The sequence below is a fragment of the Jaculus jaculus genome, chromosome 1 (genome assembly GCF_020740685.1).
Source record: "Jaculus jaculus isolate mJacJac1 chromosome 1, mJacJac1.mat.Y.cur, whole genome shotgun sequence".
NCBI classification, from domain to species: domain Eukaryota; kingdom Metazoa; phylum Chordata; class Mammalia; order Rodentia; family Dipodidae; genus Jaculus; species Jaculus jaculus.
The window spans coordinates 178,394,206-178,419,246 of NC_059102.1; the positions used below are offsets into that span (position 1 = coordinate 178,394,206).

The window sequence follows — 25,041 nt, forward strand, 5'->3', positions numbered from 1 at the left end:
AGACACGAATCCAACCACCAGTTTGCTTTAGGCAGCTGGAGGCCAGCAGGAGGCCCTGACAGTATGGTGGCAATTCTGTCCATGGGGTACCAGGGTTTCCCACTGCACGAAAAGGTTGGACCTGGGTTGTTTCTTTCTGTTCTGCCAATTGTTAAGACACCCTCTTCGCCAAGAACCCAAAGCCCTAGGCCACAAGACCTGTGAGAGACCCAGGCTGCATCACACCACACCACACTTGATCATACCAGTGCAGGAAAAGGGAAGGGCCACACTTAACTTTAATGTCACTACTAAAATTAAGCTGCTCAGGTGTGGGTGCCCAGCTCAGCGGCTCCCTCTAGTGGCCAGTCCAGAGCACTCTGTCCCAGCACTCTTAAGGGGCCCCCTGGTGTGGTAGGAAAGAAAAGAGCCCAGGTCCCACCACCAACTGCCTCTCTCTGGGAGCCCAAGAAGCCAGCAAGTCCTCAGAGGCAGGAGGCAGGAAGGACCTCAGCATGCCAGAGCTTGGATGTGGATCACCTTGTTGTTTCTATACTTCAAGCCCAAGAGGACTTTGTTTGCAGGGTAGGAACTCACTCTAGTCCCAGGCTGGTGTCAAACTTAGAGATCTTCTGAGTGCTGGGGTTAAAGGTGTGTGCCTCCACACCCGGCTATATGAGAGGACTTTTATTTATTTTTTTAATTAAAAAAATTATTAGAGACAGATGGAAAAAGAGGGAATGCATCTAGCCACTGCAAATGAACTCCAGATGTATGTGCCACCTTGTGCACCTGATTTACATGGGACCTCAAGAATTGAGACTGGGTCCTTAGGCTCTGCAGGCAAGTGCCTTAACCACTAAGCCATCTCTCTAGCCCTGAGAGGCCTTTTTTTTTTTTTTTTTTTTTTTTTTTTTCGAGGTAGGGTTTCACTCTAATCCAGGCTGACCTGGAATTCATTGTGTAGTCTCAGGATGGTCTCAAACTCACGGTGAACCACCTACCTTTGCCTCCCAAGTGTTGGGATTAAAGGTGTGCACCACCATACCCAAATATATTTTTTAAATTTATTATTCCTTTTTATTTTAAATTTTTTTTCTTTTTTATAATCATGGAAAATGCTAATAAAAATTAAAAAAAAATCTTTTTCCATTTATTTATGAGAGAGAGATTGGAGAAAGAGGCAGATTGAGAATGCACACGTCAGGGCTTCCAGCCACTGCCAATGAACTCCAGATGCATGCATCCCCTTACATCTGGCTTACATGGGTTCTGGTTATTCCTTTTTATTTTATTTATTTTAAATTTTTTTCATTTATTTACAAGAGAGATTGGAGAAAGAGGCAGATAGAGGATAGGCACGTCAGGGCTTCCAGCCACTGCAAATAAACTCCTGATACATGCATCCCCTTACATCTGACTTACGTTCTAGGGAGTTGAACCTGGGTTCTTTGGCTTTACAGGCAAATGCCTTAACCGCTAAGCCATCTTTCCAGCAATCCTCTTTATTTGAGAGAGAGAATTGGCATGCCAGGGCCTAAACCACTGCAGTGGAACTCCAGATGCTTATACCATCTAGTGGGCATATGTGACCTAGCGCTTGCCTCATCTTTGTGTGTTTGGCTTACATGGGATCTGGAGAGTTGAACATGTGTCCTTAGGCTTTGCAGGCAAGAACCTTAACTACTAAGCCATCTCTCCAGCCCAGAGAGGACTTTTTGTTTGTTTTTTCAAGGTAGGGTTTCACTCTAGCTCAGGCTGACCTGGAATTCACTGTGTAGTCTCAGGGTGTTCTTGAACTCACAGTGGTCCTCCTACCTCTGCCTCCCTGAGTGATGGTATTAAAGGTATGCGGCACCACGCCCAGCTCTAGAGAGAACTTTTTTAAAAATATTTTTATTTTTATTTATTTGAGAGAGAGAAAAAGGGAGAGAGAGAGAGAGAGAGAGAGAGAGAGAGAGAGAGAGAGAATGGGCATGTCAGGGCTTCCAATCACTGCAAACAAACCTCAGATGCTACCTTGTGCATACGGCTTACATGGGTCGTGGGGAATCAAACCAAGGTCCTTTGGCTTTGCAGGCAAGTGCCTTAACCACTAAGCCATCGTTCCAGTCCTCGAGAGGACTTTTCAATAGAATCCAGGGACAGCCTTCCTCTGGCCTAGGCTGAGAGGTGTCACTTAACACAAAGTAGCTAAGAACCTCAAAGACAGTTAAGGACATTTATTTCATATCACACACTGTACATTTTCTATAAATAATGTGGAGCTGCAATATTTACATTCATCCCCCCCCCAACCGCCTTTTCCTTCTGGCACCTGATGCCAGGAAACATTGCTTACAGACAGACATGTAATACCGAACTGAACTTGGTCCTGACTCACCTCTCCCTGGCTCTTGGGCAGAGCAGCCAGTGGTACATGGGACTCTAGTGCCCATCACTGTGTTCTCTCATGCCACAGGCCAGGAAGACCACTGCACAACTGAAGCTCAGCTCATGGGGCTGCCCACTGCGCTGATGGAGCGTTGGGCAGGCACCAGGAGCTGTGGCCACAGTTTGAGAAATGCATATGGAGCTAAGAAGGTTGACCCTCACGCCAGCTGCCCCCAACTCTCCCTCCTGCTCTCTGCCCACCCGCCTCTAAGAGGGCTGGCCTCAAGCATCTCACTCCCAGGAGCCCTGTTGTGCCAGTTCACAGGTTGGAGAGAAGACTCCTACACTGGAAGGTACAAGGACAAGGAACCATAATACAAACATCTCAAAGTCACACCACAGCAGGCTGGAATTGGCCCCAGAGACACACACACCCTTGAGCCCTGAGGGGATATGTCATAGTTGGTCTAGGAAGGGAGGAGAAGGTACAAGGGACTAGCCCTGTGACAGACACCACAAAGATACATTCAGATAGGAAACTGAACCAGCTAAGCCACAGTGAGGGGCTATGCACGTCTCCCCCTCTCAGTCACAACAGCTTTGGCGTTTGGGAGCAGCAAGAGGTGAGGGGTGATCCCTGGGCTGGACCATCGCATAACCCCTCTCTTATCAACTAGAGACAGGTCGAGGTGGGGTTCTGAGATCTTCTTCACTGCTACGAACGGCAGCCACATACGAGAAGAGACACAACACAGAGTAGCAGATCTCATGGGCCTGAGTGGGGATAGAAAAGCAGGCAGATTAGCCATGCAGAGGTTCCTCTGTCTTCATAAGGAGAACCGTGGGCTACAACGCACTCAAGCAGGTCTACACTGGCCGTTCCTTGGGAGAGGGGTCAGCGTGTGCGTGCCTCTGGCTACAGCTTGTTTTGGCTTTGGTTGAACCTTTGCCATATAGATCAAGTTCCTGTAAGGGCCCACCCCTCCTATCCAAAGTTCCTCAGGGAGCCCTGCGCACTGTGGCCTGTCATGGTTGGGTGGCATACTCACCATTGGTGTCTTGTACTTGTGGCTCACCACTTCTTTAATTTCAGGAACTAAAACCGGACGGGCAAGAGACAAAACAGAAAGTTCAAAACTAAAAGCAAGAGTGTCATGCTCCCCCAGGCGGCAGCGCCCGGCACCAGGGTCCCCTTCCCCTCTGTGGCCTCTCACAGTGGCTGCAGCAGTTTAGGCTACGACAGAGCAGAGGCTGTCCCTGTCTAGCCAGACTCCACAGTCTGTCCAGATTCCTCAGCTAGACACCCGAAATCTGCAGTGGCTCTTTACTCGATGGCTGTGAGCTTCTTTGGAAGCTCCAGGGTGGAGGGGATGGCCAGCTTCCAGCCTGATCACAGCTACTGTCCAGGACCCTTGAGGAATTGCAGTGGGGAAGAGAGTGGCCTCTAGCCTGTGCCTCACCTTGATGGACGCCCATGAACTCATCCCTTTCAGCAGCCCACACATCTAGTCATGTGAAACACTCCAGGCCCCAAACAGAGTCATGAGGCTGGTTGAAGAAACAACATAATACTAAACCCATCAGACATGGCAGCGTCCTTCCCTGTGTGGCAGAAGCCGGGGCCTGTCAGTGTGAGGGAGAGCGTCAGAGGGCTCTGGAGCAGACACACCGAGCGGGAGAGACAGGCGAGTCCAGCACCCAGGTGGGGTGGCAGGGAGCATCAGGCAAACACGCATGCCCACAGCCCAGGATGCAAGAGTAGGAGTCACCCCGGCCCAGCCACGCAGGGCCCTGCCCAGCCACAGGAAGGAGTGGGCCCCACCCAGGCCCAGCCATCAGTGTGGCCTCTGGCAACTGGGAGGAGGGGCGCCATCCCTCTGGGGCCCAGAAGAGGTAGGATGAGAGTTGGCCACACCTTCTTCTGACCCTGGGAGGTAGAATTTGAGGGAGCCCAGGATTAGCAAGAAATAAACTTGTCAAAGGCAGAGCAAGAAGCCTCAGGTCATTCTTCTGAGTTGGAAGAGTTCCCAAATCTCTCTCTGGCAGAGGAGAGAAGGGAGCACAGGAGGGAGAGAACTCAGAATCGGGGAGCCAACACAAGGTTGAGGAATCGGGAAGGAAGAAGGTGGGGAGAGAAAGGAAGACACAAATGGCCATGTGAGCAGCTGGTTGGGTTGAAAGCCCCACCCACCCACTGCAGGGCCCAAGGCAGGCGCCTGGGGAAAGGCAGCTCGAGTTGAGGTCACTTTACCTGCTGGAGAACGAAGGTTTTCATAGCAGCGATGAGGGGCACAAGAGAATGAAGCACAGACACAGCAGGAACTCAAAGCCCCAGCTGAGACCCCACTATACCATTCCTTAGCGCTTGCTGGGGGAGGCTGGCTCCAGCTTCCGGATACACTTGCCCCTGCTGCCTCTGAGGCCCACTAGGCTCCACTGGCCTCACTTGGGTCTGCCTGTGGCGCCTCATGCCCTCCTCTAGCACAGAGGCCAGGCGGGCCCAGAGCAGTGCCAGGGAGGTTGGGTGCTAGAGAGATGGTAGCAGGCGACATGGACACAGCAGAGCTTCGGGATCACCAGTCTGCTCTGCCCCAGAACTTTCTGCCACTGGCTGGCCAAGCAAGGGAAGGTAGTGCCACTTCTTTGCCATCTCTAGACTCCGAAGCCATCTAAGGCCCTTTCCTCTTCTGGGACCGCTGTCTATCTTATCCTTGTCCTTCCCTTCTCTAGGGCTCCTTTTCCTTCCTGACACACGCTCCTTTTCCTTCCTGACCTCTTGGCAAAGGTTCTTTGTTCCTCTGCCCCTAGTCCCTCCTCTGGAGCTCCGAGGTTTGAGTTACTGCCATGTGAGTCCAGACCTAAGAGCAAAATAGTGTAATTACCAAATTCTTCCAGGACAAAGACGCCTCGAACTGTATTGCACTTTTTAATGTGATTCAGCTCTATGAAAACCTGCAAGAGAGGGAGGGAGGGTGGCGTAAGGCCAGAGGCTCCACCCCTGCCCCACAAAGCCCACTCTCCCAGCTACAGCCCCATGCCCCCACAGGAAACCTAGTTCCTGAAGGGAGGACAGAAGAATCCACGCACACACAATCAACAGCGCTAAGAAGCGAAGAAAGCAGAAAGGGCAAGTACCTTCCGCTCCTGGCCGGAGGAGAAAGCATGGGAGAGAAATGAAGGCATTAGTTTTAATGGTCAAACCCAACCTGAAGGCCCCTCAGCTGGCCTGGGCTGCCCACCCACACCCTCTGCCCAGGACTGTACTCATAGTACACAGTGCCCTGGGGGTCTCTGACTCAGCCCATTAGGTTTCTACCCTTCCATACATCCTCCTCCGGCGCAGAGGGCTGGCACGGGTGCAAAGCTCCCCTTAAGACTGTCCCTGGGGTGGGAGGTATGCGTATCTTCCTTGATCCAAGTTCCAGGACCTCTCAAGATGTCTATCGTAATATTAGGAAAAGCTACCCACTACTGTGTCCTGACTTAGTTTTACAAATCCTCTATTCCTCGTGCATATATCTATGTATGTAGCAGAGGCTACAGGGCTGTCCCTATTTTACAGCAGAGAGACAGCATCAGACTTCTTTTTGCCTGTGAGTAAGGAAGTTGGGCGTAAGACCCAAGCACATCCTGCCTACAATCATGCTTTTCCCATTTGTTACCCTAGGCTGTGTAGCCGCACTGGGAGGGCCTAGAAAGCTGCGTCCACCTGAGCGGCCTGTTATATGACAGAAGAGGGGCCATAAGCAATTGGCCCATTGTGATAGAAGGCTGGGAAGTGAGACTTAGAAGTTAGCCTCCACTACTGCTCTCTGCAAGCCTTTCACTACAGAGCAACTTGGGCATGACATGTAACTGTCAAAGTGCTGGGACCAGAGGGGCCACTGAGGGCAGGATAAGACCGCAGACAGAGCATCCAGGCATGATTTAATAAAGCGCTCATCTTCAGAAGGGAGGCTATGGCACTGAAATGGGGTCAGAAGCCACCTGTCCAAGAAGTGCCAGCACCTTCATGGTCCAGAAAAGTGCTGGCTGACCGTAAGATCTTTGCAGGTGTGCCACCATGCTAGGTCCCAGACTGGAAAGACACTAATAGGCTGACAAGAGGCCTGGATAGCTATTTTCTGTCACACCAAAACTTCCCAACTAGACTCCTTTCCAGATAAACAGGTGAGTGGAGGGACAGAGCCACATCACAATCAGATGCCCACCTTCCCTGAGTTTTTGCTACCTGGTCAGGGGCTGCAGGGTATCACATGGGGACTTGGTTCAGAGCCTGGGAGATAGGAACCAGGGCATCAGGGGAGGGGAGAAAAGGCACTTGTGTGAAGAGTCAGAGCCGGGAACGGACCTGGGATGATGCGTTGGCCTCAGAGGAAATTAGCTTAAGGAATGTGCACTGAGAGAAAAAGTAAACTGTGTTAAAAGACCAAAGGAAAAAAAAGAAGAAGAAGAAAAGTCAGCTCCTAGGGTGGAATCACAGTAAGGGAAAGAGAATCCTGAAGCGCTCCTCCATTAACAGAAGGGGAATAGGGCCTGTGGAACAGGGCGCAGGGTGGGGGTATCCAAAGGAAGGGAAAGAACAAGAAGAATCAGCAGAAGGAAAAGGCAAACACGCACACACTAAGAGGACACGCACGCGCGCACACATACACATATGCGAGATCAGGCAGTCTAGACTCTCAAAGCAAAATCACCAAGCAAAGCACACCCTGGGAATACAGGAAGGCAGAGACACGCAAGAGGGGCCAAGTGAGACGCTCCCACTCACACTGTGTGAGTCTAATGGATGGGCAGCCCAGCCACCACGCCTCCTTCTCTTTCCCAGCTCCCACCGCAGGCTCCCTGCTGCACCTTCTTAGCGCCTCACCAAGGTCACTGGGCCCTCCCCTTTGGCCTTGCACTCGGTTTAGCCATCTACCTCTCCCTTTGGCCCAAGGCTCTCCCTCTTGCTCACCACGAGGGCACCGAGAGCCTGGAAATGGACCTTTTATCACAAGTAGAACAACAGGGCCGAAAGCCTTGTGCTGCTGCTTGTCCCTACCTGGTTGTGCATGAACTTGAGATTGATTCCTTCCAGAGTGACCTGCAGCAAGCCACCCTCTCCAGTCTTCATGTCCTGCACGGGGAACTCACCACCTAGTTCAGGCCCTGTGGTGAGGGAGGAGGGTGTCAGCTCACGGGTGAAGTGGGGAGTAACCCAGCCCAAGTTCCCGGCCAGGCCTCCGACACTCTCAGGAGCGCCTTGTTCCTCACCAGGCTTGATGCTTTGTTGCCGGGCAGCAGCGCGCTCCATGCTGTCCTTCACGCAGTAGTACAGCTCCCGGCACTGCAGCACAGGGGAGAGGCCGTCCTGTTATATGTGCCTTCCTGGGTTGTCTGCTCTCTACTCTATGGCTGCTGAAGGCTAGGGTCAATGCCAGGACTCAGGGTCAGCTTAAAGTATTTACTCCACAGGACAGCTAGAGGCCAAAGTGTGACTCTAGATGTGAATCTGGGAATCTTACCTCCCCAGCAAGAAACACAATACTTGGTCCTAAATGCCTCCCCAATTCCAACCCAACAGAGAGCCCAAGTACCTTCTTAGTGTAGAACTTGTTGAGCTGGGTCTCAGAGCCATTTCTACGCCACAAGCACAGGACCTTAGTCTTGGGACAGTAGGTCATATTGATAAGTTTCTCATACCACCAGCGCTCATATACTGTCCCGATGTTACTACGTAACACCACGCAGTCGTCGCACACCTGGGGAATATATAGAGCAGGGCAGCGGTTCTGGTCTCTGAGAGCTTTTTCCATGCAAGGCCACACTACATGTGTCCCAAAGAGAAAGGACAACATGACTGGTCCCAGGCGCATCCTCACAGTTCAGCTTTCCTGACCTGAACCCAGTCTCCCTTGGAGGAAACACAAACACAGATAACCTGGATATGCTTTTTGGCAGAAGAATTATTGATAGAGAGTCATTGAAAGGAGTATGTGAATGAACAAAGTGCTTATTCTCCAAGTCAATCAGTGTGTATCACCTCATATATGATCTCTAGTCAGAGCCTTTGAAGGGCATCTCCATACCACGTGCAGAAATCAACTCTGTTCACAAACAAAAGCTGGGAGATTATGGCCGACTTAACCAAGAGGAAAAAAGTGGAGAATACAGTCAGTGCATTTTCTAGTCTGGGCTGTCTCATTTCTAATAAAAACGTTTTTAAAAATTACATGGGCAGGGGCTGAAGAGTAGCAGTTGAAGATGCTTCCTTGTAAACCGGTCTGGGTTCAACTGCCCAGTGCCCACGTAAAGCCAGACACACAAAGTGGTGTATGCATCTGGAGTTCGTTTGCATTGGCAGGAGGTCCTGGTGTGCCCATACTCACTCACTCTCTCTCCCTGCTTCTCTCTCAAATAAATAAAGATTAAATAAAAATTACGTAAGTACAGCCGGATGTGGTGGCGCACGACTTTAATCCCAGCACTCTGGAGGCAGAAGTAGAAGGATCGCCATGAGTTCGAGGCCACCCTAAGACTACATAGTGAATTCTAGGTCAGCCTAGGCTACAGTGAGACACTACTTTTAAAACCAAAATAAATAAATAAATACTCAACATGTGATGTAATAAGAAAAGTCTCTTCCATACCTTATTCTTTTTAAAATTTTTTTTGTTATTTTTATTTACTTATTTGAGAGTGACAGACAGAGAAAGAGGCAGAGAGACAGAGAGAGAGAATGGGTGTGCCAGGGCTTCCAGCCACTGCAAGTGAACTCCAGACGCATGCGCCCCATTGTGCATCTGGCTAACGTGGACCCTGGGGAACCAAGCCTTGAACTGGGGTCCTTAGGCTTCACAGGCAAGCGCCTAACTGCTAAGCCATCTCTCCAGTCCCCATACGGTATTCTTTCCCACAGTCTCCTTCAGGTAGACTTAGCCATTCTAAGGGCTTTAGTTATTATGGTAGTCGTTATAACATGCTGGTTGGGAGCATGGGTCGAGGGTCAGACTCCCTGGGGTTAGGGCCCAGCTATACCATTACAAGCTGTGACATGTTGAGCAAGTTCTTTTGTCTACATTTTTCTGTGTGCAAAGTGTGAGTCATTAATAGTAGTAATCACTTAGAGTTACTGTTAAGATTATATGTATTAATGTTCATACAATTCTGTGTTGTTTTGTTAAAAAATATTTTATTTACTAGAGAGAGAACTAGAGTACCAAGGCTTCCTGCCACTGCAGACAAACTCCAAATGCATGCACCACTTTGTGCATCTGGCTTTATGTGGGCACTGGGGAATAAAACCCAGGCACTCAAGCTTTGCAAACAAGCACCATTAACCACTAAGCCATATCTCCAGCCCCAATATGCATAACATTGTTAATTTGTATCAACAGCCCAGCACAGAGACTGGAATGTAGTTGAACAACAGAGTGCTTGCCTAGCATGAGGTCTCAGGTTTGGTCCACAGCACCAAAAACAAACACCACCACAAGAGGGCTGGCACATAAAAACTACTCTGCTAGCTGCTTTGACAATATAATTATGATATACAAATAAAATTATTATAATTATTAACATATTGATACTTCTTAAATCTTTCTCCATATAAGCCCTTTCTCCTCTGCTCTTGATAGCTAACATGCATAGCACTTGCAACTCACCTTGTCCTGTGAAGATCTTCCTTCTCAGTCCTCTACTAGAGTTAAATGGTACCACCGTCCACCCAGCTGCCCAGGCCAGACATGAAGGAGTATAACTCCTTCTTTTTTCCTGTAACTATATCTATACCTCCAAGTCCCACTAGCTCTACCTCAATAGCCCTGACCTGCTCTTCCCTTCTCAGTACCAATTCCAGTACCAAGTACTAACATTCATGTATGTATGTGTGTGTGTATGCATGCATGTGTGTATGTGCTGGGGGAATTGAACTTCGATCAGCAGGCTTTGTAAGCAAGTGCCTTTTAACTGTTGAGCCATCTCCCCAGATCCCAACTACCAATTCTTTTTCTTTCTCAAGTCTAACTCAAAGGACACTTCTTGAGCCAGGCAAGGTGGCACATGCCTTTAATCTCAGCATTTGGAGGCAGAGGTAGGAGGATCCCTGTGAGTTTGAGGCCACCCTGAGACTACAGTGTGAATTTCAGGTCAGCCTGGGCTAGAGCAAGACTCTACCTCAAAAAACAGGTCACTTCTTCAGAGCAGCTACCTGCTATGTAATCTCTTAATTCTAGCTTCCTGAACATTTCTCATAATTCTCAACATATTTCTTAAGACTCTTTAATTATCTGACAGTTTCTCCAATGGCTTGTCAACTCTAAAAATGCAATAGAAATGAAGGTCTGGGTTCCATCCCTAGCACTGCATAAAAGCAGGGCAAGAGGGTACTCCTAGAACTTGGAAGGTGGAGACAAAGTTCAAGGTCATCCTGAGCTACACAGCAAGTTCAAGGCTAGCCTGGGCTACATAAAACCTAAGGAAAAAGAGAGACTGAGACAGAGAAAGAGGAGGAAATACAGCAGGAAAGAAAAGAGGAAAAAGGGCTGGGCATAGTGGTACATACCTTTAATCCCAGTATTTGGAGGCAGGGAAGATTGCTATGAGTTTGATGCCAGCCTGGGACTATAGAGTGAGGGCCAGGTCAGCCTGGGCTACAGTGAGACCCTACCTCAAAAAAAAAAAAAAAAGAAAAAAAGGTAAAAAAGAAAGAAAGAGAAAGGAGATAGGAGGAGAGAGTTTGACTGTATAGCATTAAAAAAATGGAAAAAAAGAAAGGAAGGAGAGAAAGCAGAGGAAGGGAAGAAAAGGGAACGAAAAAGAAAGGCAGGAAGGAAATTAATTGCTAGAGTTAAGAAAAAAAAAAAAAGCTAGGTATGGTGTTACATACCTACAGTTGTAACACTTAGGAGACTGAGGCAGAAGGATGGCTTGAGCCCACAAGTTCAAGACCAGCCTGGATGGGGAAGGAGGTGGGAAGATTGAAATTACTGAAATTTTAAAAGCTTAAAGGTTTTATGAAAAAAAAGGTCAAAGTTGGGCTGGGGAGATGATTTAGTGGTTAAGGTGCTTGCCTGCAAGCCTAAGGACAAAGGTTCAATTCCCCAGGACCCATTTGAGCCAGATGCACAAGGTGGCCCATGTGTCTGGATATTGTTTGCAATGGCTAAAGGCCCTGGTACGCACATATTCTCTTTCTCAAATAAATATATAAAATGTGATCGTCTTAAAAAAAAAAGAAATGAAACAAAGTTGCAGAGTAGGAGTTGGAAATAAATTTTAGCCCAGTCTGACTATGGTTTTCTGCAAGTGGAAAATGGACATATGCAAAGAGGCATATCAAGAAAACAAATAACTTCCAGGCTACGGAAATGAAGCCAACAATGTGCTACCTCCGCCTGTGCTGTGGATGAGTATAAACTGGTATAGTCTTTGGGATGGCAATTTGGCACAATCTATGAAAAAAAAATTGGGGGGGGGGTTGGTTTTTTGAGGTAGGGTCTCCCTCTAGCACAGGCTGACCTGGAATTCACTATGTAGTCTCAGGTTGGCCTTGAACTCATGGCAGTCTTTCTACCTATGCTTCCCAAGTGCTGGGATTAAAGATGTGCACCACTATGCCTAGCTACAGAGAGAATGGGGTCCCTACCTGTAAATGGACTCTAGATGCATGCGCCACTTTGGGCATCTAGCTTTATGTGAGTGCTGGGTAACTGAACTTGGGTCATTAGGATTTGTAGACAAGTGCCTTAACTGCTGAGCCATCTCTCCAGCTCCCCCTACCCCATTTTTGTTTGTTTTTGGTAAAGTACTTTAGCCCAGTCACTACACACTCTCAGGGTGGCCTCAAACTCACAGCCATTCTTCCTACCTCTGTCTCCTGAGTGCTGGGATTAAAGGTACACATCACCATGCCTGGCTGCCCCTCAACTTTTTTTAAAAAAGCATAGTAGAGCTGAGTGTGGTGGTGCACACCTCTGAGTTCAAGGCCATCTGAAGCTTCAAAATTCTAGGTCAGCCTGGGCTTGAGTAAGACCTTACTTTTTGGAAGCGGGGAGGGAAAAAGCATAGTGGTAAGTTATTATTTGTTGGTTAAGCAAATTATAATTCATCCCTGTAATACCTAATGCTCAAGCATCTAATTAAAAATGTTTTATTAAAAAAGTGGTTACCTAATCTGCTGCTGTCTAGCTAAATGTATATAATATGCTTATCAAACTGCCCAGTAAGCACATCTCTTAATGTTCATACCCATAAATTAATGCTACTCTCATTTTTGGTAGAGAATCTTCTCTTTTCAGATGGCAGTGACCTTGGGATGACTCAGAAGGCATCATAGTGCTGAAAAGAAGTGACAGGAGTGCTCAGTACTGTAATATCTCTATCACACCTTCCAAGGCTCAGGGTCTATTGTGGAAGAGATGGCTGAAAGAATGTAAGAGCCAAAGGAAGGGTAGGACTCCTTACAACATGCTCCCTCCAGACACAAAATGGCCTGGATATCCATGACCTCACAGTGCGTGACACTACCTACACAAGACCATCATAATAGGAGGAAAAGATCATGACAAAAAATTTAAAGAGAGACTGATTGAGAAGGGAAGGGGATATGGAGAATGGAGTTTCAAAGGTGAAAGTCAGAGGAGGGAGGGCATTACCATGGGATATTGTTTACAATCATGGAAATTGCTAAAAAAAAAAAAAAAAAAAAAATTGAAAAAGAAGTGGTTACCTTAGGCTGGGCATGATGGTGCACACCTTTAATCCCAGCATTTGTGAGGCAGAGGTAGGAGGGTTACTGTGAGTTTGAGGCCACCCTGAAACTACATAGTGAATTCCAGGTCAGCCTGGGCTAGAGTGAAACCCTACCTCAAAAAAAAAAAAAAAAAAAAAAAAAAAAGTGGGGGGGTGCTGGAGAGATGGCTTAACGGTTAAGGCACTTGCCTGCAAAGCCAAAGGACCCAGCTTCAATTCCCTACGACCCACATAAGCCAGATGCACAAAGTAGCACATGCATCTGGAGTTCATTTGCAGCAGCTGAAGGCCCTGGTGTGCCCATTCTCATCCTCTCTCCCTCTTCTTCTCTCTCTCAAATAAACAAACAAAATTAAAAAACAAACAAACAAACAAAAGTGTTTATCTTAGTCAGGCATGGTGGTGCACACTTTTAATTCCAGCACTCTGGAGGCAGAGGTAGGAGGAATGCTGTGAATTTAAAGCCACCCCAAGACTACACAGTGAATTCCAGGTCAGCCCAGGCTAGAGCAAGATTCTAACGGGAAGGGGAGGGGAGGGGAGGGGAGGGGAGGGGAGGGGAGGGGAGGGAAGGGAAGGGAAGGGAAGGGAAGGGAAGGGAAGGGAGGCTGGAGAGATGGCTTAGCGGTTAAGGCACTTGCCTGTGAAGCCTAAGAATTCATGTTTGAATCTTCAGGTCTCACATAAGCCAGATGTTGTGATGCAAGTATGCAATGTCACACATGTGCACAAGGGGGCACATGTGTCTGGAATTAGTTTACAGCAGCTAAAGGCCCTGGCATGCCCATGCAGTCTCTTAAAAAAAAAAAAAACAAAAAAAACATTGTTACCTTGGGTAGGAGAGATGTCTTAGTAGTTAAGGCACTTGCCTGTGAAGCCTAAGACCCCAGTTTGAATTTCCTACTATCCATATAAGCCAGATGCACAAGGTGGCACATGTGTCTGGAGTCCATTTGCAGTGGCTAGAGGCTCTGGCATGCCCATTCTCTTTCTTTCTCTCTCTCTTTTTTTTTTTTTTTTTTTTTTTGAGGTAGGGTCTTGCTCTAGTCCAGGTTGACCTGGAATTCACTATGTAGTCTCAGGGTGGCCTTGAACCCATGGCAATCCTCCTACCTCTGCCTCCCAAGTGCTGGGATTAAGGGCGTGCACCACTATGCCTAGCTTCTCCCTCTCTCTCAAATAAATAAACAAAATATAAAATAATTCAGAAAAAGTGGTTACCTTTGTGACAAAGATTTAGAAGGAACTTTTTTTAGGGGGGGTTTCAAGGTAGGGTCTCACTCTAGCTCAGGCTATTCTGGAATTCAGTATGTAGACTCAGGGTGGCTTCGAACTCATGGTAATCCTCCTACCTCTACTTCCCAGGTGCTGGGATTAAAGGCTTGCACCGCCATGCCTGGTTTAGAAAGAACTTTTACCATAATTTTCACTTTATTTACCTTTTTTGAAAAAATGGAATTCAGGTATGCTAAGCAAGCTCTGATTTACTACATTCAGTCCTTATTTACTTTCTGTTGTTGTTTTGAGGTAGGGTCTCACTTTAGCCCAGGCTGACCTGGCACTTACTCTGTAGTTCCAGGTGGGCCTTGAACTCATGGGGATCTTCCTACCTCTGCCTCCCAAGTGCTGGGATCAAAGTCCCCAGAATGGCTTTGGACTTACAGCAATCCACCTACCTCAGCCTCCCAAGTCCTGGGACTAAAGGCGTGTGCTGCCATGCCCAGTTCTTATTTATTATTATTTGTTTTTTTGAGGTAGGATCTCACTCTAGCACAAGCTGACCTGGAATTTACTATGAAGTCTCATAGTGGCCTCAATCTCACAGCAATTCCCCTACCTCTGCCTCCCCAGTGCTGGATCTAAAGGCATGTGCAACCAAGCCAGGATTTTTTTTTTTTTTTTTTTGAGGTAGGGTCTCACTCTAGCCCAGGTTGACCTGGAGCTCAGAGTGATTCTTCTACTTCTGCCCCCCATGTGCTAGGATTAAAGACATATATATCACATCCGGCTTCTTATTTCCTTTTTTTTTTTTTTTTTAATTTCCAGGTGCATGCACCACCTTGTGCATCTGGCTTTATGTGGGTACTGGGGAATTGAATCTGGGTCCTTAGACTTCACAGGCAAATGCCTTAACCACTAAGCCATCTCTCCAACCCTTATGTATTTTAAAGAGGCAGATAGACAGTGAGGCGGGAGAGGGGTAGAAAATGGGCACACCAGGGCCTCCAGCCACTGCAAACAAAGACCAGATGCATGCACCCCCTTGGACATCTGGCTTATGTGGGTTCTGAAGAGTCGAACTGGGATCCTTTGGCTTTGCAGGCAAATGCCTTAACCACTAAGCCATCTCTCCAGCTCCCTTACTTACTTTATATGGTTTGAAATTATTTTAATTTTTTTGTTTGATTTTTCGAGGTAGGATCTCACTCTAGCCCAGGCTGACCTGGAATTTACTAGGCAACCTAAGGGTGGCCTCAAACTCATAGTGATCCTCCTATCTCTCCCTTCCAGGTGCTGCAATTAAAAGTGTGCGCTACCACGCCTGGCTGATTTAAAAATTTTTTATTGGTGCAGGCCAATAATCTCAGCTACTCTATAGGCTGAGGTTGGAGGATTGCAAATTTAAGAACTGCCTGGGCTACAAAGTGAATTCAAGGCCAGTCTGGATAAAAAAACAAAGAAAAAGAAAGAATGAGAGAGAGGAAGGGAGGGAAGGAGGAAGAGAAAGACAGGTGCAGGCCACAGACAGACAGACAAAAAAAAAAAAACAAATGGAGCTGGAGAGAAAATTCAGTGGTTAAGGCACTTGCCTACAAAGCCTAACAACCCAAGTTCAATTCCCCAGATCCATGTAAAGCTAGATGCACAAAGTGGTGCATGCACCTGGACTTTGTTTACAGTGGCTAGAGGCCCTGGCATGCCCATTCTTTCTCTCTGTCTCTCTCTGCTTGCAAATAAATAAATACATACAACTTGAGTAAGTATGAAGTTAGCAGGTACAGTGCCATTCATTTATTCAACGACAGCAAAAAGGAAATAAGCTAAGGATCTGAATGCACTGACAGGCTAAGTAACTTATGGCAATGATATATATGTAGCTAAAGAACAAGAACTTTCTTGTTGTTCTATCATAGAGGATTAGCTGGACACTAGTTAATGAAAAACTAAGGCAAAAACTAGTGAGTAGGTATTGACATAAGCCAGAACAACATAAAAGTAGTACACTTTGGGAAGTCTTTCACTACCTTTGTATAAAAAAGAGGGAAATAATTTTTTTGTTGTTGTTGTTTTGAGATAGCTCAGGGTTTCACTCTAGCCCAGGTTGACCTGAAAGCAGCTAGATAATCCTACACTGCCCTTGAACTCTGCCTCCTGAGTGCTGGGATGAAAGCCTGCACCACCACACCTAGCTATTTATTTTCATATCTTACCATTTGCATAAAAATCTAATGAGGGCTGGAGAGATGGCTTAGCAGTTAAGGCACTTGCCTGCAAAGCCTAAGGACCCAAGTTCAATTCCCCAATACCCATGTAAACCAGATACACAAGGTGGTACATAGGTCTGGAGTTTGTTTGCAGTGGTTGGAGGTCCTGGCATGTTCATTCTCTCTCTGTCCACCTCTCCCCTTCCTTCCTGCCCCCCCCCGTCAAGTAAATAAATAAAATATTTTTTTAAAAATCTAAAGAGAGACCAGGCATGGTGGCACACACCTTTTAATCCCAGCATTCGGGAGGCTGAGGTCGGAGGATCACCATGAGCTTGAGTCTACCCTGAGACTCCATAGTGAATTCCAGGACCAGCCTGGGCTAGAGTGAGACCCTACCTCAAAAAACAAAAAACATTTAATCCCAGCACTCGGGAGGCAGAGGTAGGAGGATCACCATGAGTTCGAGGCCACCCTGAGACTCCATAGTGAATTCCAGGACAGCCTGAGCTAGAATGAGACCCTACCTCAGAAAACAAAACAAAACAAAAAAAACTCTAAAAAACCCCACACAAATAAGATAACTGGTGGGAAACTATCTACTATATTAACTTACTTATCTGAATAATAACATGATCATGGAATGATAAATGGATCACAAGGATAAATAAGATAATGGGAAACATTCTGGCATGGGTCTAGGAATCTCTTGTGTTTCTCAGATATTTGTCGGGTCCCTGGCATCATCCAGCACTTACCTCCATGAAAAAGATATCTCCATTTGTGTCTGTCCCTGCATGCACAACAAACGTCTGCTTCTTCATATGCCGGCTGCCACTGGACCGGATGGAAAGATCACGTCCATTCTGAGGAAAGAAAGCTATTTAGAGATATTCATACATCCCTCTTACATATGGATCTGGGCTACCCACACCCCATTTAATAAGAAAGTTCATATCCACTTCCTTACCATAATCTTAATCTACTAGACACTGGCCATGAGGGAAGCATTTAAAAGCTTTTTGGACTCAGTACCATTATGCCTCTTAAAACCTATTGAAGACCCCAAACAACTTTTGTTTGAGTTATACTTTCTATACTATAAATACTAGCAAAATTTTAATGTTTGTTAATTCATTTAAAATAATAATTCAGGGGCCAGGGAGATGATTCAGCAGTTAAAGGTGCTTGCTTGCAAAGCCTGCAGCCTGGGTTCACAATTCCCCAATACCCATGTAAAACCAGATGCACAAAGTGATACATGTGTCTGGAGTTTATTTGCAGTAGCAAGAAGCCCTAGTGCACTCATATTCTCTTTCTCTCTCTTGTATGTAAATAAAAAATATTTTAAAAATAGTAGTAATTAATTTATAACCAAGTACATGGTAAATAATGCATCTTTTATAAAATATATTTTCTGGGACTAGAGAGATGGCTTAGTGGTTAAGGCATTTGCCTGCAAAGCCAAAGGACCTCGGTTCAATTCCCCAGGACCCATGTAAGCCAGATGCACAAGATAGCACGTGCGTCTGGAGTTCATTTACAGTGGCTGGAGGCCCTGGCACACCCATCCTTTCCCCGCCACACCCCGCGTGTATGTCTGCCTCTCCCTTTCTCACTCTGTCAAATAAATAATAAAATTAAAAACCCTAACAATAGCAAATTAAAAATCTCTTCAGGGCTGGAGGGATGGCTTAGCAGTTAAGACATTTGCCTGCAAAAACCTAAGGATCCAGGTTCAATTCCCCAGTGCCCACGAGTATACAAGGGGGCACATGCATCTGGAGTTCATTTGCAGTGGCTAGATGGCCTGGTGTGCCCATTCTCTCTATCTGCCTCTCTCTCACTCTCAAAATGGATATATAAAAATTTTAAAAAATCTCTTCAGTAAAAGCTGGGTGTGGTGGCACACACCTTTAATCCCAGCACTCTGGAGACAGAGTTAGGAGGATCGCCACGAATTCACGGCCACCCTGAGACTACACAGTGCATTCCAGGTCAGCCTGGGCTAGTGAGGACTCTACCTTGAAAAATAAAAAAATAAAAAAAATAAAATCTCTTTAGTACTTAACCTTTTGTAGTATGTTGCTTTTGTTAAGATAAATAAAAGGGGCTAGAGAGATTGCTTAGTGGTTAAGGCGCTTGTCTGCCAAGCCTAACGACTACGGTTTGATTCTTCAGTACCCATGACAGCCAGATGCAGTTACACATGTGTCTGGAGTTCATTTATAGTAGCTGGAGGCCCTGGCATGCCCATTCTCTCTCTCTCTCCTTAACAAATAAATAAATAAGAATATTAAAAAGATGTATGAAGGGCTGGAAAAATGGTTTAGGAGTTAAGGTGTTTGTCTGTGAAGCCAAAGGATCCAGGTTCGATTCTCTAGGACCTACATAAGACAGATGCACAAGGTGGCACATGTGTCTGGAGTTCGTTTGCAGTGTCTAGAGGCCCTGGCATGTCCATTCTCTCCCTGTCTGCCTCTCTCCTATCTCTCTCTCTACTTGCAAATAAATAAATAAAAATTTTAAAAAAGACAGAATGAAGAACTCTGACTTTATAGGCACTTAGAAAAAGGAGGATTTTAATAAAACCTTTGAAGATAAACATGCATGTCTTTGTTACTGTCACAGAACTTGGCAAGTGGAAAGTTCTTTCTTTTTTTTGAGACAGAATCTTACTATGTAGCACTGGGTGACCTGGAACTCACTATGCAGACCAGGCTATCCTCAAACTTGCTGTAATCCTTCTGCCTCTGCCATCCAAATACTGAGATTAGCAGCATGTATCATCATATTCTGCTAAGAAGGAACAGTTTCTTCTTTTAAAAAGAAAAACCAGTTTTTTTCTATTTTCTTCTTTTTTTTTTTTTCAGGTAGGGTCTCACTCTAGTCCACGCTGACCTTAAATTCACTATATCATCTCAGGGTTTCAAAACTCAGTGATTCTACTACCTCTGCCTCTCAGCTCTAGTTTCTCTCTCTCTCTTTTTTTCTATTTTTATTTATGAGAGAGGAGAGAAAGAGTGTGTCAAAGAATGGACGTGCTAGGGCCTCTAGCCATTGCAAATAAACTCCAGATGAATGCACCACCTTGTGCATCTGGCTTACATGGGTTCTGGGGAATTGAACCTCGGTCCTTAGGCTCTGCAAGCTAGTTAGTGGCTTAACCACTAAGCCATCTTTCCAGCCCAAGGAATTATTTCTTAAAGTTAGTTGTAGTGTAGAATCTGAAAACACATCAATGAATATTTTATACTATTGTTATATTAAAATCCACTGGTCTTCCTTCCCTCTTTCTTTCTTTCTTTCTTTCTTTTTTGAGGTAGGGTCTCACACTAGACCAAGCTAACCTGGAATTCACATGTAATCTCAGGGTGGCCTTGAACTCACAGGGATGCTCCTACTTCTGCCTCCCAAGTGCTGGGATTTACTTTACTTTTTTTTTTGAGACAGGGTCACATGCAGCCCAGGCTGGTCTTGAACTTGCTATGTAGTATGGGCTGATCTTGAATTCATGTTCCTCCTGCTGCCACCTCCCAAGTGCTAAGATTATAGGCGTACACCACCACACCTGGTATTTACATGGGTGTACAGGAATCCAAACCCAGACACTCATGCCCATGGAGCGAGTGTTTTTACAGACTGAGCCATCTCCCCGGCCCACTTGCTCATTCATGAAGTTCATGAACAAAGCTAATCATTCACCCTGCAATTTAAACTGTCACGACCTGCTTTCCCTCCACGGTCAGTATACTGACTGGATTTGCAGCAGAAATATTTCATGTATTCATCTCATTTTGTTACACAAAATATCAAAAATGATGCATAGTCAATGAATAAAATTTAATAAAATTAATGATTTTCACTGTGTCATCAATAACATTCATATGTGAAACTGGTTTTTTTTAAGTCACTTTTTTTTTTTTGGAGAGAGTTTTACAACATAGCCCAGAGCCTCCTGTGTGTTGTAATTACAGGTATGTGCCACTGCATTCAGCCTAAAACTGGTCTCTTTCTTTATTCTTTTATTTTTTTGGGGGGGTGGGGGACAGGGTCTCACTCTAGCTCAGGCTGACCTGGGATTCACTATGTAGTCTCAGGGTGGCCTTGAACTCATAGCAATCCTCCTACCTCTGCCTCTCGAGTGCTAGGATTAAAGGCATGTGTCACCACGCTGGGCTAAAACTGGTCTTTTTTCAAACAGTGTGCACAGAGGTGAAGCTGGGGCTCACGTGGTTTGGGGGTCATGGTTCTAAGGTTCCAGCAGTCTATACTATACCACTGCATTTGCAGTACCAATGCAAATGTTAACCTGGTGGAAAAGGCATCCTAGAATTGTGATGAAGACAGACCTTATCTTGTGGCTCCTCATAGCTCCACAGCCACATAATGAAACTGCTGCCCAGGGGAGTTTTAGTCCAGAGTTCCAGCACAGAGAAGGGCTAAAACCTCACCTAGACTACTTTATTGAAAAACTAGAGACTAACTGGACTGTACAGTAACACAGTCAGAAATGCTCTGTGGGGAAGTTTCTTCAGGGAGGTCAGCAGCAGAGTGGAAGAGGCCCAAGGGATGGTCCAGTGTGCTCACCAGGTTGGCCAGCTGATCAAGCACCTCATTGATTTGTTGGCTGTAGGTAAGCCCGATATGAGACTTTCCCATTAAGCGCCGTACCTTCTTTCGGATGTCATTCTTATTCACCTGGAAAGTCAAGGCAGGAATTTTAATAGGGTTCTGCTCTCCTCTCAACTGAGGCAGAGACAAGGAAATATCCAAGTATGTCACTGCATGTGGAAGAACATTCTCAACTGTGTATTCTGCCTTCATGCTGGGAAGAAAAGGATCTGTTCTTTCTCTAGTGTCCATCTGCAGAAATTGGCTCTTATTGCAGCTGGGCTTCCAACTGGGAGGACCTGTCCTCCCAGCCCCAAGTGATAAAGCATCTGTCTTTCCTAAAGGGGTTCCTTAGAGTATAATTTAGAAACAAGTCATTTAGTTACACTGGGACTCAACTGTAGCTCAGACACCCTCTGAAGGTTAATGATAATTATCCTTCCCCCAACCAAAGTCAACTAGAATTTAGCTAAGTGGAGGGAACCTTGAAACTCAAGATGAACCAAACGAGGATGTCTTGCAGGGCATTCTTTGCAGTTAGTTAACTAATTCCTTCAACTTAGAGAGGCTGAGAAGAACAGTTGGAGGAGAAACTTGGAGGCTCATTCTCAAGACAGTTCTCTTCTACCATCAGTCCCAAACCCATGTTTCCCTTTCAGAGCATTGCTAACATACTTCATCCACAGCTATAATAATACCAAGCACAACCAAATCAACCTAGAACTTACCATTACTTTAATAGGTTGTTTGTTTTTTTTTCGAGGTAGGGTCTCACTCTGGCCCAGGCTGACCTGGAATTCACTATGAAGTCTCAGAGTGGCCTTGAACTCTCAGCGATCCTCCAACCTCTGCCTTCCAAATGCTGGGATTAAAGGTGTGCACCACCACACCCAGCGGCTTTTTTTTTTAAGAGCATATATAACCCAGGTTGATCTTGAACTTGCCATGCAACTGAGGAAGACCTTGAACTCCAGATCCTCCTGCCTCTACCTCCAGAGTGCTGGTATTACAGAGATGCACCACCATGTCTGGCTGGGCAGCTCTTTTTATAGACATAGAAAAATTCTACATGATAAAGGGCTAGTGCATAAAAATGCACTCTGAGTACCCTTTCAAAGGTTTTAGAACTTGCTACTGATTGTTTTGTTTTGTTTTGTTTTGTTTTGTTTTGTTTTGTTTTGTTTTGTTTTGTTTTGTTTTGAGGTAGGGTCTCTACCTTAGGCTGAACTGGAACTCACTTGGTAGCTCCAGACTGGCCTCAAATTCATAATGATCCTCTGACCTCAGCCTTCTGAGTGCTGGGGTTAAAGACATAGCTCCATCACACCTGGCTCTGATTTTGTAAAGAGGTACTAATTCAGTTAAATTCTGTAGGGAGTTCTACTGGTTTCCTAAAACAACTTAATGAAGGAAGCACATAGAATTCAAAATAAGTAGGATCGGATGATCAACAGTCATTAGCAAAACAACCTGGCAGCCTCGGTTAAATGGATGGAGGGTGTGTAAGCTGCCAGCAAGTCCTCAAACTTTCAGTCAGGAAGACATCCCCATAAGAAGCTTTGACAGCTTCCCAACTGCCCTTTCAGTATCAGTGACAGTGACAGCTGGACGTAAGCAGAATCAACACTACCTTCATCAGCAGCATGTAGGATATGAGGTTGTGCAAAAGTGTGGCCAGCAAACGATCTTCATCATCCTCCAGGCGCTTCCGGTCGTGTTCTCCCAGCGACAGGTACCTAAGCAGGTGATCAGGCACAAGTCAGCCCTCAGGCGGCAGGTCACAGAAATCACCAGGAGGAGCTGAGTGGGCACACTTTCATGGGTTTCCTAAGTGTCATACCTGTCAATCATTTCCTGGGGACCCTGGTCCATTCCCATTCCTTCTCTCTCCAACATCACAGCATCTAAGAATGCATCTTCCCAGAACTGCATTTGGTCCCATAAAGTAGAACGTTCTTTGCCTGTGTAGAATAAAGGGCTTTTGTTTTTTGAGGGGGTAGAACTTATCTAACATTTAAAGAATACAGCTGCCAAATGAAAACAGAATAAACTCCAGAGAAAACAAGGTTATTCCAAACTCCAGGACAAAGGAAACACAAACCTTTCTATCCCAGATCTAACATTCTTGCCACCAGCCCCAAAAGCCTCCAAGTGAAGCCCAGCCCCTCCCAAGCAGGAGGGGTGAACACAGCACACAAAGAAAGGCAGTTACTTATAGAAAAGGTCTCCATAGCAGCGTCCTCTAACTGGTCCCACATCGATCCTTTGTCCCTTCCTGCCAATTTGTGAGCAGGAAGGACCATGGTAGCAAGAAAGGAAAGAAAGAAAGACAGAAAGACACCAGCTATTGATTAATATCAAAATGCAATCTATTTTTCATCCCCTGTTTGTTCCAGACACCACTGGTATTTTGGTTCCAATTTAAAAATGCTATCTTAGCTGGGTGTGGTGGCTCATGTCTTCAATCCCAGCACTCGGAAGGCAGAGGTAGGAGGATCACCATGAGTTCAAAGCCAGCCTGAGACTACATAATTAATTCCAGGTTAGCCTGAACCAGAATGAGACCCTACCTCGAAAAAAATAAAATAAAAATGCTATCTTTAGCTGGGCATGGTGGCTCACACCTTTAATCCCAGCACTTGAGAGGCAGAGGTAAGAGGATTGCTGTGCATTTGAGGCCAGCCTGAGACTACATAGTGAATTCCAGGTCAGCCTGGAGTAGAGTGAGACCTACCTCGAAAAATAAACAAACAAAAAATTATTCACTTGCATGTGTGTGCATGCGGGCACACCAGAGTCTCTTGCCACTGCTATCGGAAGACTGTTCAGCTTTATGTGAGTGGCTAGGGAATTGTACCTGGGCTGGCTCACTTTGCAAACAAGAGCTTTTAACCACTGATCTCCCCAGGTCCTAAAATGCTATCTGATGTTGACACTGAGATTAGCAAAAAGCCAAGCATCTACTGCTCAGGGTTACACTGTCCCCTGGCTGAGTAAGTACAAGAGGCTATCCCAGTCTTTCTTACCTAGGAGTCCTTCATACAGATAGACTCGCTGGCTTACATCTTCAGAAGAGTGAACTGGGCTGGCTGCCAGCTTCCCTTTTGGCTTCAAGCTGTGGGCTTTACCCTGGAGACAAGGTGGTAGGTCAGCTGCCAGATGTACCAATGAATAGGAACAAGGTAAATGAAACACCTCACCAAAAGGCTCATATCCAAGGCATCACCCATTAACAACACAAGTTTAATACTCCTGCTTCTGCTGCAATGTTGTATCTAGTATTTGACGAAAGCTAATATGATAATCCTGCTGTTACTGCTTCCCTAAACCAATCACAGTTTCATTCGGATTATCTTCAATCTTAAGTGGCTGTAAGACTACATTTAAAGCCGGGCATGGTGGCACACACTTGCAACCCCAGCATTTGAGAGGGTGAGGCAGGCAGACCAGTACTTCAAGTCCAGCCTTGGCTTTATACAATTTTAAGGCCAACCTGGGCTACATGAGACTATGCTTCAACCATCCTGCCCATCTCCTACCCCTCAAATCATGCTTTCTCTAAATGTATGACACAGAAGGAAAGATTTTAAATACTCTAATTAAAACAGCCTGTGTATCTGGGCATGGTAGCATGCACCTTTAACCCCAGTACTTGGGAGGCAGAAGTAGAAGGATGACCATGAGTTTGGGGCCAACCTGGGACTACAGAGTGAGTTCGAGGTCAGCCTGAGTTAGAGTGAGACCAGACTGGTTTTAGTAATTAAAAAAATAATAAATAAAAATAAATAATAAAATAATAATAAATAAAAACCAAACTCAGAGTCAAGGCCCCTTTACCTGAGAAACCCTGCTGACTCTTCATCCTATCTAGCCTTCATTCGGGGAGGTTATTTGCTCTACTGAAAACATAAATACA

The 25,041-nt window shown here is 45.8% G+C and overlaps 1 protein-coding gene across 50 annotated transcripts in view; it reads right to left on the minus strand.

Annotated features, from left to right (window-relative positions):
- Positions 1–2,186: 2,186 nt before the first annotated feature.
- Positions 2,187–25,041, minus strand: part of Madd (MAP kinase activating death domain) — a 55,829-nt gene continuing 32,974 nt past the window's right edge. For 24 of the 50 annotated variants that reach the window (XM_045139939.1, XM_045139960.1, XM_045139955.1 and 21 more), the window contains 11 exons: positions 24,152–24,254; positions 23,338–23,400; positions 22,966–23,086; positions 22,756–22,861; positions 21,102–21,212; positions 17,270–17,377; positions 7,932–8,096; positions 7,609–7,681; positions 7,397–7,503; positions 3,402–3,448; positions 2,187–3,126 (listed from right to left, as the gene is read on the minus strand). In XM_045139939.1, coding sequence (XP_044995874.1) covers positions 3,425–3,448; positions 7,397–7,503; positions 7,609–7,681; positions 7,932–8,096; positions 17,270–17,377; positions 21,102–21,212; positions 22,756–22,861; positions 22,966–23,086; positions 23,338–23,400; positions 24,152–24,254 — 981 coding nt within the window. In that variant the 3' untranslated portion in view covers positions 2,187–3,126; positions 3,402–3,424. Of the gene's footprint in view, positions 3,127–3,401; positions 3,449–5,234; positions 5,305–5,487; positions 5,497–7,396; positions 7,504–7,608; positions 7,682–7,931; positions 8,097–17,269; positions 17,378–21,101; positions 21,213–22,755; positions 22,862–22,965; positions 23,087–23,337; positions 23,401–24,151; positions 24,255–25,041 lie in introns of all 50 variants that reach the window. The other 26 variants (XM_045139875.1, XM_045139873.1, XM_045139944.1 and 23 more) reach the window with 4 other exon arrangements.